The 14,289-nt window shown below is 42.5% G+C and overlaps 1 protein-coding gene across 3 annotated transcripts in view; it reads right to left on the minus strand.

Moving 5' to 3' along the window:
- Positions 1–14,289, minus strand: part of TRPC7 (transient receptor potential cation channel subfamily C member 7) — a 101,103-nt gene that overhangs the window by 65,505 nt on the left and 21,309 nt on the right. For all 3 annotated transcript variants that reach the window (XM_033927400.1, XM_033927399.1, XM_033927398.1), the window contains exon 2: positions 7,757–7,939. In XM_033927400.1, the coding sequence (XP_033783291.1) occupies positions 7,757–7,939 (183 nt within the window). The remainder of the gene's footprint in view (positions 1–7,756; positions 7,940–14,289) is intronic.

Below are 14,289 nucleotides of genomic sequence, written 5' to 3' on the forward strand. Positions count from 1 at the left end.
AAAATTTTCGATACAGATAAATCTGACTTTTTAATTATATGGATCATAATCAATGATAAGAGATAATTAAAATAAATGCAATATGATGTTCCCTGTAGCTACTGTGATTATGAGTAATGACTACTCCCAGGTCTGATAAGGACTGTTAAACGCAACAAAAAAAACAGAAGATGAATCACTGTTGACAAGGAAGGGAACTCAGGGAAGATCATAAAGGGTGCAGCCAGAAATAATGAGTGTGTGAAACCCAGGTCTGATAATGTTTCTATGGAAAGCTTTCTATATTCCTATTAGAGAATGACACGGTGACAAAATTCATCACCGTTCTCGTCCCCGCGGATAACCGCGGGAAATAATCCCATGTCATTTTCTAGTGTCTATTTCAACCTCAGTCCTTCTACACCAGCATTCTTCAAAGCAAAGCTTGTGGGTCAGTGGTTGTGGCCATTCATACTCTGATTCTTATGTGAGCCAAGGATAATGAAGCCATTGTGACATCACTGATGTGATTGGCTCTTAGGCACTGGTGGAATGAGGCATTATGACATCACAATATCTGCTCTGGATACCAGAGACTGTCATTCTGTAGTGTCTGTTTCAGCCTCAGTCCTTCTACACCAGCATTCTTCAAAGCAAAGCTTGAGGGTCAGTGGTTGTGGCCATTCATACTCTGATTCTTATGTGAGCCAAGGATAATGAAGCCATTGTGATATCACTGATGTGATTGGCTCCTAGGCACTGGTGGAATGAGGCATTATGACATCACAATATCTGCTCTGGATACCAGAGACTGTCATTCTGTAGTGTCTGTTTCAACCTCAGTCCTTCTACACCAGCATTCTTCAAAGCAAAGCTTGCGGGTCAGTGGTTGTGGCCATTCATACTCTGATTCTTCCCTCTCTCCTTAAAGAATGACATGGAAGATGGTTTCCCGCGGTTATCCGCGGGGATGGGGACGGTGATGAATTTTGTCACCGTGTCATTCTCTAATTCCTAACATGTGAGCAGTATTTATTTATTTAATTCATTTTTTTTTTCCTATCCCGTCCTCCCCATAGCGCTCCGAACGGGTTACAGGTTAACATGCATCATATACACCCTCTTTTACGAATGCATAGCGCGGGTTTTAGCGCCAACAGTGGCGGTCACTGCTCCTATGCCCATATGAGCATAAAGGCAGTTGCCGCCGCTAAAACCCACGCTATTCCCCCTTCCACGAAACTGCGCTAGCAGTTTCCAGCGCAGAGAGCCGCGCTGAGTGCTTCTATTACAATGATTCTCTAAACTAAATGATTCTCAACCAAGTCCATTTTTCTGATTTACTAAAATATGGTCTCCTTTTAAAGAACCATAGCGCGGTTTTTAGTGCAGGCCATGGAGGTATTTGAACGACATTGGTAGGAATTCTGTGAGCATTGAAGCTAATACTGCCATAGCTGGTGCTAAAGACCATACTATGGTTTTGTAAAAGGGGGGGGGGGAGAGGTATGTTAGGTGCTAACGGATGCCTAACACAGCAAATAAGGGAGTTTTGCATAGGCTAAATCATTTTTTTGAGGGGCATGTCGGAATAGTAGTAGTTGTAGTTGGAATATCTATATGGCCACACACAAACTGGTTAGCACACGGATAACAGCGGAGCCCATACTGTCTACAAAATAGGTGGAGATAAGTACACTAAATCGAGTTGGGCCCCATTTGGCATCTGGAACTTAGCTGCCGGTATATTAAGCCAGGATTTTCTTAGCCTAAAATACCAGGGCCTAGTGTAGGCGCCAAACTCTTTCCATGCCCAAACTCCACCTCAACCATGCGTACTTTTTGGGTAGGTGCAGGTAGGCATGGGTAAGTACCTTGGTGTAGGCACCTACATGGCACCTTCTAAGTTAGGAGCCCTCCTGAAAATGTATTTTTTAAATTGCTTTTGTGTTTTAATGGCACTTTTAATTATAAGTGGCTTTGTGGATTCTCTGAAGCAGCATGGGTATGCGAAAAGCATCAGAACCCCGTTAGTCCAGTGGAACATTGAATCCTGCCACTCCAGGGAAAAGCGATTTAAGAATCACTCCAGTTACGTGTTCTTGTATTCTCGTATATAACTATAGGAAAAATTTTCTACTGCCTTTGGTATGCAAATGTATATGAACTACAGATTGAGAAAGGAGCCTCCCTAAGGTGGATATAATTCACCGGCGGTCTCACTTGGTTGAAATCTCCAAGCGCTTCCCAACCTCTAGTATAACTTTGAACACTGGCCTGTAAAGAGGCAATCGATGTCCATTATTTATTATCATTGCCTAAAATATCAGCGCCAGAATCGCGCCTCCGTCGACGCTTCAGGCTGCTTAACGCCACTGTGGGCACGGCTAACGCTGGTTCTGACGTAGGCGCGATTCACAACGAAGAAAGGCACCTGAAATGTAAGTTTGAAACACCCTGGCCTACGTTTCCGGTCCCTATCTTTCCCGGAGGCACGATTCTCTATGTGGCGCTGTCACATGATTGGCACGTGATCGGCGGCCACTTTATAGGGGGACGCTAATATCAGCATGCTATGGAGAATTCAAGCCATACTATACAGGGTGCCTACAAAAACACTCCTTGACTTTAAATGGTTACAAAACCAAAATTTATTGGAATATTCTTTCACCTTTGAGGCTACAGTTTCATCAACTCATACAGTTTCATATGGTATCTATTGATTACATACACTCGATGGGTGCCCCACCTGTTACTCGGCTAACATTGATGCGATAGAAACATAGAAACATAGAAACATAGACGGCAGATAAGGGCCAGGGCCCATCTAGTCTGCCCACCCTAATGACCCTCCCTCCCTTTACCCTGTGAATAGATCCCACGTGTCGATCCCATTTGGCTTTAAAATCAGGCACGCTGCTGGCCTCAATCACCTGCAGCGGAAGACTATTCCAGCAATCAACCACCCTTTCAGTGAAAAATAATTTCCTGGTGTCACTGCGCAGTTTCCCGCCCCTGATTTTCCACGGATGCCGTCTTGTTGCCGTGGGACCCTTGAAAAAGAAGATGTCTTCTTCCGCCTCGATGCGGCCCGTGAGATACCTGAACGTCTCGATCATGTCTCCCCTCTCTCTGCGTTTCTCGAGTGAGTATAGCTGCAATTTATCTAGCCGTTCCTCGTACGGGAGATCCTTGAGTCCCGAGACCATCTGGGTGGCCATTCTCTGGACCGACTCCAGTCTCAGCAATCGGGCTCGGATCGGACTCTCCAAAGCATATCCAGCGTGATCACGTTTATAGCTTCAGCGATGCTTTCCTGCAGATCAACCATAGTTGCAGGTAGTGGAGGTACGTACCCCCAAAGGAAAAAGTCAAACAGTAATGTCTGATGATCTCGGGGGCCACTTGAGAAACACCTGGTCATTTTGTCGCGTTGCATTGTCTGAAGGTTGTAACGTCTGCACCAATTGCAGCTTATAAGGGTGAAAGGTTAAGCGATTGTGTAAGATCTGGCTACCCGTGCTTTTTGGGGACTTGTATTTGTTGTCACCTTATTTAGAAACATATTCCAATAAGTTTAGATTTCGCAACCATTTCAAATCAAGGAGTGTTTTGGGGGTCACCATGTATATTGATTTGGGGTTATCATTGGAAATCATGAGTTATCTGGGGAACACAGTACGTGATAATCTTGCTTGAGCGACTTGTGCGTCTGTTTTTAGGTCTGTCTTATGGTGTCAGGTCAAAAGCACGCCGGGACAAAGGCGCGCGCAGACAATTGAGCGCAGCGTGGAGGTGCGCGCCGCAGAAAATTACTATTTTTAGGGCTCCGACGGGGGGGGGGGGGCCCTCCACTTTACTTAATAGAGATCGCGCCGCATTGTGGGGGCGTTGTGGGGGGCTTGGGGGGTTGTAACCTCCCACATTTTACTGAAAACCTCACTTTTTCCCTGTTTTTAGGGAAAAAGTTAAGTTTACAGTAAAATGTGGGGGGGTTACAACCCCCCAAACCCCCCACAACGCTGGCACGATCTCTATTAAGTAACCTGGGGGGGCTCCCCAACAAAACCCCCCACTTTACTTAATAGAGATCGCGCCGCGTTGTGGGGGCGTTGTGGGGGGTTTGGGGGGTTGTAACCTCCCACATTTTACTGAAAACTTCACTTTTTCCCTGTTTTTAGGGAAAAAGTTAAGTTTACAGTAAAATGTGGGGGGTTACAACCCCCCAAACCCCCCCAACGCCGGCACGATCTCTATTAAGTAAACTGTGGGGGCTCCCCAACAAAATCCCCTAAAAACAGTCATTTTCTTCGGCGCGCGCCTCCATCTTGCGCTCAGTTGTCGGCGCGCGCCTTTGTCTTTCGCGGTGTTGTCTATGAACCCTGTCTTATGAGTTCCTTTCATAAGGTTTCCTTTTCATTCTGATTGTAACCATTTGGATCTGCCGTTAGCTAAAGCGGAATATTACATTTTAATAAACATAGATATATGACTGCACTAATAGAAGAAGCCAAATAACCAGTATTGCTGTAAATCTATAAAAATGTTTAAAAGTAATCGTTTATACAACAGATGCGGTTTTCAGCATGAAACCTCCAGTGGTAAATGAGAAGTTTTACTTACAGTAATTTTTCTTTCAAATTCCACCCATTTCCCTGCTTCACTGAACATGAAATACTTAAAGGAACAATTTTCCGAATATTGCCACTCAAATGTTTGTTTACCGAGTATAACAACATGTTTGTTTAACATCTATAACAGAAATTTGCATCCTGTCAAAAGTCACTCCCAATAGACAGAGTAATTCATCTTTCTTTTCTTTCTGCCTCCCACACACGGAACAAGCATAATGCACAATTATCGGGAGATTTTTCTACTTTGCATTTAGATTTATTGCCTTCTGGTGGGGGGGACGATGAATTTCCACTGCTAAGTGGGACGCACGTGCATCACCTGGATCTGCCAACGCCAATATTGCATTTGAGAAAAACAAGGTGATCTAGGAGATGTTCAAGGTCAAATTCAAATCAGATGGATTTTAAAGATGTACTTTCGTTTGAAACGGAATAGGGAAAATTTGAGGTGCTTTCCTGTTTTGTTTTGGTTTGGAAAGTGAAGGAAATCTGCAATGTACACTTCAAAAGCTCCACGGGCCAACTCCCCATTGCTCTCTAACTCTCCTCCCTACCCTACTCCAGAACGGTACCACTGAAAATGCATTTACAATTTTAAAGCCCCTTCCCTTCTTTAAAAGCAGACTGAAAACCCACCTTTTTGATATAGCTTTCAATCCTTAACCCTGCTCCTCTGCCCTCCAACCCAGCCCGCTGATTAACCCTTCCCCGTAACTGTATCCATGACATCCTGTTTGTCTGTTCAGATTGTAAGCTCTTTTGAGCAGGGACTGTCTTTGTGACTCTATACAGCGCTGCGTATGTCTGGTAGCATTATAGAAATAATTCATAGCAGTAGTGTGAAGAGTTTCAGTCTTTGGGAAGCAGAGCTGAGATTATGATGTCATAATGCCTCATTCCACCAATAAGAGCCAACCTCATCAGTGATGTCACAATGGCTTGATTGTCCTGGACTCCCTTCTGCCCTCCAACCCAGCCAGCAGATTAATCGTTCCCCTTAACTGTATCCATGACAAACCTTGAAGCATAAATTGTATGGACAGAAGCTGAACTTGTTATCATTTTGTCTGTTATAAGGGAAAACACCCTCCAGGGATTCAAGACAAGGTTGGACAAGTTCCTGCTGAACCAGAACGAACGCAGGTAGGGCTAGTCTCAGTTAGGGCACTGGTCTTTGACTTGGGGGCCGCCGTGTGAGCAGACTGCTGGGCGCGATGGACCACTGGTCTGACCCAGCGGCGGCAATTTTTATGTTCTTATATCTTTTTTCTTTGTGCGTTGCTCATACCTATGCAGGCTCAAGGCGACTTCAAGAGAGAAGAGATGGGAGAGGAGGGAGAGGGGCGGGAGGAGGAGGGGAAAGGGAGGGAAGAGGATAGGTAAGAGGGGGAGAGAGGAAATAGGAGAGAAAGTGGAAATTAGGAGAGAAGGAGAGGATACAGGAGATTAACGGCCTCTTTTACAAAGCCGTACTAGCGGCTGCCGTGCGGCAACAGCCCCGAAGCCTTTTAAATCTCTGTGGGCTTCGGGGCCGTTAGCGCAGCGCTGCCACTAGCACGGCTTTGTAGAAGAGGCTGTATGTGTGGAAAAGAGAATACAGGAGATTTAGGGCTCCTTTTACAAAGGTGCGCTAAGCGTTTTAGCGCACGGTAACCATATACATGTTAGTCTATGGACGCGTTTTCTCTTCTGTTCCGGTTGCCCAGGGTCACTAGGTACAGTGGGGCATTTGAACCAACAACAAAGGAGACCAAATGGTGCTCAATCCTTTTATTTGAAAACAGACTCCACACGATCGTGTTTCGGCCCAAGAAGGCCTGCCTCAGGAGTCTTGTATGTATTCATCCCATATATCCAAGTTTTGCAATAAGTTCTCTTTAAAAACACAAAGGTAATGGCTGGCAATGAATGCAGCGAAACCGCCATACAACTGAAAATGAACCAACAACGTCAGGGTGCTAAGGCTGTAGCTCTAACCTTTCCACTACACACACTCAGATAGAAAACTGCCTGTCAATTCCAAAGCCAAACTTATATCTTCTTGATTTACAAGCAATCATTTCTCTAGGATAAGTATCAAACATGTACCTTCAACACTTGTCCAATTCCTCTTTTGGCCTCTATGTTCCTCAAAGTACATGAAAATATATATATATATTGCATACCAAATCCTCTATTTTCTAGTAAGAGGACTGCTTGTAAAAGTAGGTCTACTTTTGAGTGTGAGTTGGGCACTAGATAGGCTTCAGTAAGTTGGATATGACTTAAGCGTCTCCTAGGCGTGCTGAATGCGTCCGCATATAGGTGAACAGGGCTTCTATTTTTTTATGTTTAATAATGCATTACTTAAGCAAAGCACATGAAAAAAAAAAATATATATATATATATATTGCATACTAAACTTCTATTTTGGGGGTAAAGAGGACTCCTATTTGATAATGGTAGAAAAAGATGTTTAATAATGCATTACTCATGAAATGCACATATTGATGATGTCACAATGATGTCAAGATTTTGCATCAGACACGTCCACTTGCACTGAAGCACAGCCATTGTGAGCAGTGTATCTCTTTTTCTTTTCTTAACCTTTTGGAAATGAGGGTTAGTATGCAATATATATATACTGTATTTTTCATGCGCTTTGCTTGAGTAGTGCATTATTAAACATATTTTGACCTTAATATCAGCCTGGCGTCCTCAGCCCAAAAAATAAAGTCCCGTTCGCCTCTATGTGGACGCCTAACTGATGCCTAAGCCACGTCCACCTAACTCGCGTCCAACTAATGCCCAACTCACGCTCAAAAGTAGACCTGGTTTTTGCAATGCTTACGTTTTAGGCGTTAGGTAGCCACGTTAGCACGCTCATCGGCATGTGATTCTGTAAATGGATGTCTATTTTGAAGCCACAACTACACCAAACCCACGCCTATCTTGTTAGGCACAACTTTTTCTGATAGGCATCCACAAAATGGTGGGCGTCTAAGTTCCAATTAATGCTTGTTGAAGTCAGTAATTGGACTTATTATCCACTTTATCTGGACGCCTAAGTCAATGGCCTAAAGTTAGATGTCCTTTACAGAATCTGGCCCATACTGTACATCCCTGGAAATAGAAAAGTTAAGACATTAAAAATGAGCGGTTACCTTTTTGACCTCATACTTAATGGCGAGTTTAATTCTGCTCAGGCTAGGTCGATGATGGTCAGTCCATACTTCTAGGTTTATATCACCATTCAAGATGGCCTCCACTTCTTCTGTATCCCGACACAGGTCCAGCACGCCCACAACAAAGTCCTTGCATTGCATAGATAGCTTCCTGTAATCATTCTAGTGGAATAAAAGAAAACAATTTCATAGAGCGCAGTGGTTGTTCGATCTATAAATCAAGTTCAGCCAGCAGAAGTCCACTGCAGATCTGATTGCAATGTACTCAGAATCCATTTTGAAAAATATCCATTGCAACTAACAGATTAAACGTACCTATTCATGAACCTCCGTATTTTATAATCGGGGCCCACATTTAAGGCCATTTGGGAGGTGAATTCATCAAGGGGCAATGAGTTTTCCTGGAATCCTGCACATTCACCCCAAACAGCACACAATCCGATCCACTCTGAGCCAGATGAATTTCAGAGCGCTCACACAAGTGGTTCTTCTCCCCTATCTGGATTTCCGCAATTCCTTATACTGTAGTTATTCCAGATAAGGATTGCAAAATATTTACAACTACTTCAAAACACAACTGCTAGACTGATCTTCCGACGGGGTAAATTTGACAGCGTATCCCCACTCCTGAGAGAATTGAACTGGCTCCCATAAATCCCATAAAAGAAGAGAATACAACCTAAAATAGCGTGCATGACCCATAAATCCACCTACGGCAAAAACTCCCAAGGACTGAGCATAGATAGCTCCATGTCCAATCCATCATCCTCTCCAGATTGGATTATTGCAACTCTATCTACTTAAGCCTAACTAAGAAAAACCTCCACAGACTCCAACGGATTCAGAATGCCGCGGCCAAGCTCATCTTCGCTAAAAGTAAATTTGACCATGTCTCCCCGCTCCTGGCCAAGCTCCACTGGCTTCCGATAATCGCCAGGGTCTACTATAAATGCGCCTGTTTAACTTTCAAAATCCTACACGGTATCCTCCCTCCCTTTATCCCTCCTTCTTGGAATTCCTCAAACCCTAATACCACCAGATCCTCCCACAAATTAAAACTATCCTTCCCCTCGCTAAAAGGCATTTCCCACACAGGAAAGCTAGGGACCTCCCTCCACTTCAAAATCACTGAGCTCTGGAACAACCTTACCTCCCCTCTTCGGAACTTGAGCTCTCTCCAAGTTTTCCGCAAACATCTGAAAACCTGGCTTTTCTCAAAAAATGTAAGTCTCCCTCCAACTTAGGAATCAAGGAAACTCTTATATCTTGGCATCCCAAAACCTCTAAATTTTCTTCACACTTCTACCTCTAACCCTCTGTTGTAGTTCCTTCCTATTTCTCCTACTGTAAACCGCGTCGAGCTCTACGAACGTGGAGATGATGCGGTATATAAACCTAAGGATTAGATTAGATTAGATCTAAAATTCCTTCCTGAACTCAAGACCACAACAATGATGGAAACTGAACTTTCCTCATCCTTCACATATGCATATACTTCAGAAAAAAAACCTGCACAAATCCACCTTCACATTCCAGGGACCCAGAATATGGAATGATCTCCCACTTGACCTTCGACAAATATGCTCATTCTATATCTTCAGGAAGAGTTTAAAAACCCACTTTTTCTCCTCGAACTAGCAACATGAATCTTTCTACTCTGCCTCACAAAACTTTAATCATTGTACATGTTCTCTAAAATCTTATTGTAAATCGCATTGAATCCTAGTCAAACCTTGCGGTATAGAAGAAAAATGTTTTGTAAGGTATGGTATATTCAAAAGCAACCTTAATAGCTGCAAAAGGAAACGGGATGTGAAGAGTACCCCACATTGCCCCTCACATACACTCTAGAACAGTGGTCTCAAACTCCGGGCCGCCAGGTACTATTTTGTGGCCCTCGGTATGTTTATCATAATCACAAAAGTAAAATAAAAGAGTTTCTTGATCATATGTTTCTTTAGCTATAAATGACAATATCATTATTAAGACTTAGCCAAAAGGAAAGATTTAGAAACGATAGAGTTTTACCTCATGCAAAATTGTTATTTCCTTAATAAGACATTAGCTATTTTTTTCTGAGGCCCTCCAAGTACCTACAAATCCAAAATGTGGCCCTGCAAAGGGGTTGATTTAGAGACCACTGGCTTAACTGTAACCATGACATCCTGTTTGTCTTTGGGAAGCAGAGCTGAGATTGTGATGTCATAATGCCTCATTCCACCAATAAGAGCCAGCCTCATCAGTGATGTCACAACGGCTTGATTGTCCTGTTCTCCCCTCTGCCCTCCAACCCAGCCAGCAGATTAACTGTTCCCCTTAACTCAGTGGTCTCAAACTCACGGCCCACCAGGTGCTATTTTGAGGCCCTCGGTATGTTTATCATAATCACAAAAGTAAAATAAAACAGAGCTGAGATTGTGATGTCATATTGCTTCATTCCACCAATAAGAGCCAGCCTCATCAGTGATGTCACAATGGCTTGCTTGTCCTGTTCTCCCCTCTGCCCTCCAACCCAGCCAGCAGATTAACTGTTCCCCTTAACTCAGTGGTCTCAAACTCACGGCCTACCAGGTGCTATTTTGAGGCTCTCGGTATGTTTATCATAATCACAAAAGTAAAATAAAACAGTTTCTTGATCATATGTCTCTGTAGCTATAAATTACAATATTATTATTAAGACTTAGCCAAAACTATAAAGAGTTTTACCTCATGCAAAATTGCCATTTCTTTAATAAGACATTAACTATTTTTTCTGAGGCCCTCCAAGGACCTACAAATCCCAAAATGTGGCCCTGCAAAGGGTTAGAGTTGGAAACCACTGCTCTAGAAGGAAGCTAGCCAGTTTTACATTCTGCCACTCCTTTGCCTACACATATACACATACCTCTTCTAACCACCCACTACTAAAAAAAACATGCTCAGTACCCTCCAAGAACACTTTAATTGCATAAATAAGCAACTAAATATAAACAGGTCAGATCAGAAGCCCTGAACATAATATTTAAAATAAATATATGATAAACATAAGAACATAAGCATTGCCATACTGGGAAACACCCAAGGTCTGTCAATCTCAATATCATGTTTCCAAAAGCATCACACGTTTATTTAAGATATTTATATACTGCCTATCAATGGAGGTTGTCTCTTCAAGTTTAAAGTTTATTTAAGATATTTGATATAATCGCAATATCCAAATGCAATGCGATTTACAAGGAAAAATAAAAAAATCCAACAAACAGGACATTAAAAACAATTATGACATAAAAATGCAATTGAGAAGGAGGGGGTTAAAAAAAAATTGGATTAAATGCAATTCCAAAATAAATGAAAAAGGAAGGGTAAGGAGACAAAAGGTTAGGAAACGTTACCCACTTAATTTCTGCTTAACAGTGTTCCTTGTCCAGATAAATTCCAGAATGAGGTCATATGATTTTAAATGGGTCAGTTAAAGACGTCCTTACAAGCCAACCTTTTAGTAGGCCTTTGAACTTAATAAGTAATTTTTCTTCTCTTATGTTGAAAGGAAGCAAGTTCCAAATTTGAGAAGTTGTAACAGAAAAGATCATATCCCTCCTTGAATAAATAATTTTTAATGGGGGAATTACTAACAAGAGATTTTTCTTCTGATCTTAAAGATTTTACAGGGATGTATTGTATTAGAAATCTTTCTAAAAATGCTGGGGCTTTATTTACTAATATTTTATGTGTGAGTAAAGCTATTTTGTAAGTAATCCTATGGTTTACCGGTAACCAGTGATTTTCCTTTAACAGTGGAGTTACATGATCAAATTTTTTTCTTTTCATGATCATTTTTACTGCGGTGTTTTGGAGAATTTGTAGTCCACGTATTTCTTTTAAGGTAGACCCTTTGTATAGGGCGTTGCAATAGTCAATTTTAGAAATGACTAGGGAATGTGTTAAGATGTTTAGTGATGATTTATTGAGAAACACGGACAGTGATCTAATTAATCTTAACCTGTAGACACAAGTTCTTATCAGAGAACTAATTTGGTCGTGGTAATCGAGCTTTTGATCTAATATGACCCCGAGAATCTTTACCTTAGTAACTACTTTAAGTTTGGTTGTGTGTATGGTTATATTGGCTCCTAGTTTCTGACCCTCCCTACATGGAAAGAGCATAGTCTCGGTTTTGGATGTGTTGAGGGCCAATTTATTGTCATGCAACCATTTTGATAGTTTAGAAAGTTTCTCATTGATTGCTGTAATTTCTCCATCTGCAGTAGTGTCTATGGGGTATAACAGTTGTACGTTATCTGCATATGCAAATGGGATAAACCCAATTGACTGACTTGAGTGTTAACAATGGTGCCAGGAATATGTTGAATAATAGTGGAGATAGAATTGAACCTTGCGGGATCCCGAAGTTTGTCGAGGTTATCCTTGCCGAAGAGTTGTTAAATATAACCTTAGATGAACGTTCTTGGCAAGATTCCATAAGAATAAAACAGATTTTATGCTGCTTATCCTAGAAATAAGCAGTGGATTTTCCCAAGTCCATTTAAATAATGGCTTATGGATTTCTTTTAGGAAATTTGCCAAACATTTTTTAAACTCTGCTAAGCTAACAGCTTTTTCCATATTCTCTGGCAACAAATTCTAGACTTTAATCACGCATTGAGCAGACCAGAGTCTGAAGATTGCAACATATGTCTGAAGGCAGTGAATTATACTTTTGTTTTCCCTTGTGTTTTTTTTTTTTCCATAGTCTATTTAATTTGAATTGATCTGGAGTAAGACTGTGGCATTATTTTCTGTCTACAGTTGACTGGAGCTGCAATCGAAACTATGTGGGTGGTGGCAGGTAGCCAGGTCAGGCCAGGGCCTCACATCAATTAAAAGCCATTTGTTTGTTTTTGCTTGTTGTTGTTACATACAAATTTGAGATAGAAGACAATTTCCTGGACATTTCATTTATTCATATGGAACTGTTGCTTAACAATTGATGACATTTGTGCTGAACTCCTTAGATTGGAAAGAGATTGGGGCTGACCCGAAAAGGCTTAAGTGACAGTCCCTGTAGAAATGCAAGGAAATAAGGGTCGGATTCTGTAACCGGCACCTAAATTGGCAGCCGCCTTAAAAGTCTGTCAATCATTCGAGGGCACCAGAATTGCGGCTGAAATGTAGGCTCGGAAAACCCTGGCCTATACCTCAGCCGCTTATCTTTGCCGTTAGACTGCAGCAGCCAATTCCGGCAGAGGAATACCCCCCCTTCCTCATCAGCTGAGCGGCAGGGACTACCCAAAGCTGCAATTCTGTAACCGGCGCCCTTGAGTGATTGACAGGCAATCCGACTTGGGTGCCAGTTACAGAATTGCTGCTTTGGGGAGTCCCTGCCAGCGTGGAACCCTTCTCTGACGCTGGTGCAGCTCGTGAGAGGAGGCAACGCCGCGGCTTTTAAACCCTGCAATTGGCACAGCACAGGTGCAGAAGACAGTCCTGGAGACTCGCGCATGCGCACTCTGCTGACCATGGAACTACAGATCAGGGATCAGGGAACACGGCGGTAAGAGTGCGCATGCACACTTAGCATTTTATTATAGCAGATGTTGCTCATTTTCACTTCATAGGCCAATTTGGCCTGTATAATAAGGGGATAGCCCCGCACTACACCCTTCACACCATCTCTGCCAAATGGTTTTGGGAATTCCTGCTTCACTTGTCACCCCTAGATGGCAATATTGTGATTGGGAGAGGCTGGTTAGATTCAAGGTGGGCAGCACCAGTTCTCAAGCGCTTCCATTTTTTTTTTTTCTTTTAGACACCCAAAGTATGTGAATGATGTGGATTTTTAGACCAAATTTATAGAAACACAGAACCCGACGGCAGAAAAGGGCCACGGCCCATCTAGTCTGCCCACACTAATGGCCCACCCACTTAATATCTCCATGAAGAGATCCCACATGCCAATCCCATCTTTTCTTAAAATCTGGCACGCTGCTGGCCTCAATTACCGGTTGTGGAAGATTATTCCAGCGGTCAACCACCCTATCTGATGATCCGGAGGGTACTGTTGCTGCTCTCTGCACACGGAACAGCCAGCACTAAATCTTGTTTTCTTTGCATATGAACTGTCTTGCATGTTGCATAATAAACTGTGAAAAGAATAATTGCAACCTTGCCTTTCCCCCTTTCCTCTCAGTCACAGCTGCTGCATTTCAACAGCACAGGGACCCTTGAACTATAATAATATAAACATAACCAGATTGCACAGCCCATGGGAATAAAATGCATTAACTCTCTGAATCTCTAAGCATGAGCAAATTCCCTCTTTAATGCACATTTGCATTTAAAAAAAAAAGATTTTTATAACATTTGATTGAAGGAATCAAATAAATATACAATCAGAAGATACAAAGAGATATTTGCATTATTTTATCTAAGGGCCCTTGTCTCTGCTTGGCAAGGGGGCAGGTTCCTAGCCCCGCCCCCCCCCTCCGGCAGTCTTTTCATTGATGATTTTGTCGCAGGCACCTGGGGGGGGTCTG

The sequence above is a fragment of the Geotrypetes seraphini genome, chromosome 18, assembly GCF_902459505.1.
Source record: "Geotrypetes seraphini chromosome 18, aGeoSer1.1, whole genome shotgun sequence".
In the NCBI taxonomy this organism is placed as follows: Eukaryota; Metazoa; Chordata; class Amphibia; order Gymnophiona; family Dermophiidae; genus Geotrypetes; species Geotrypetes seraphini.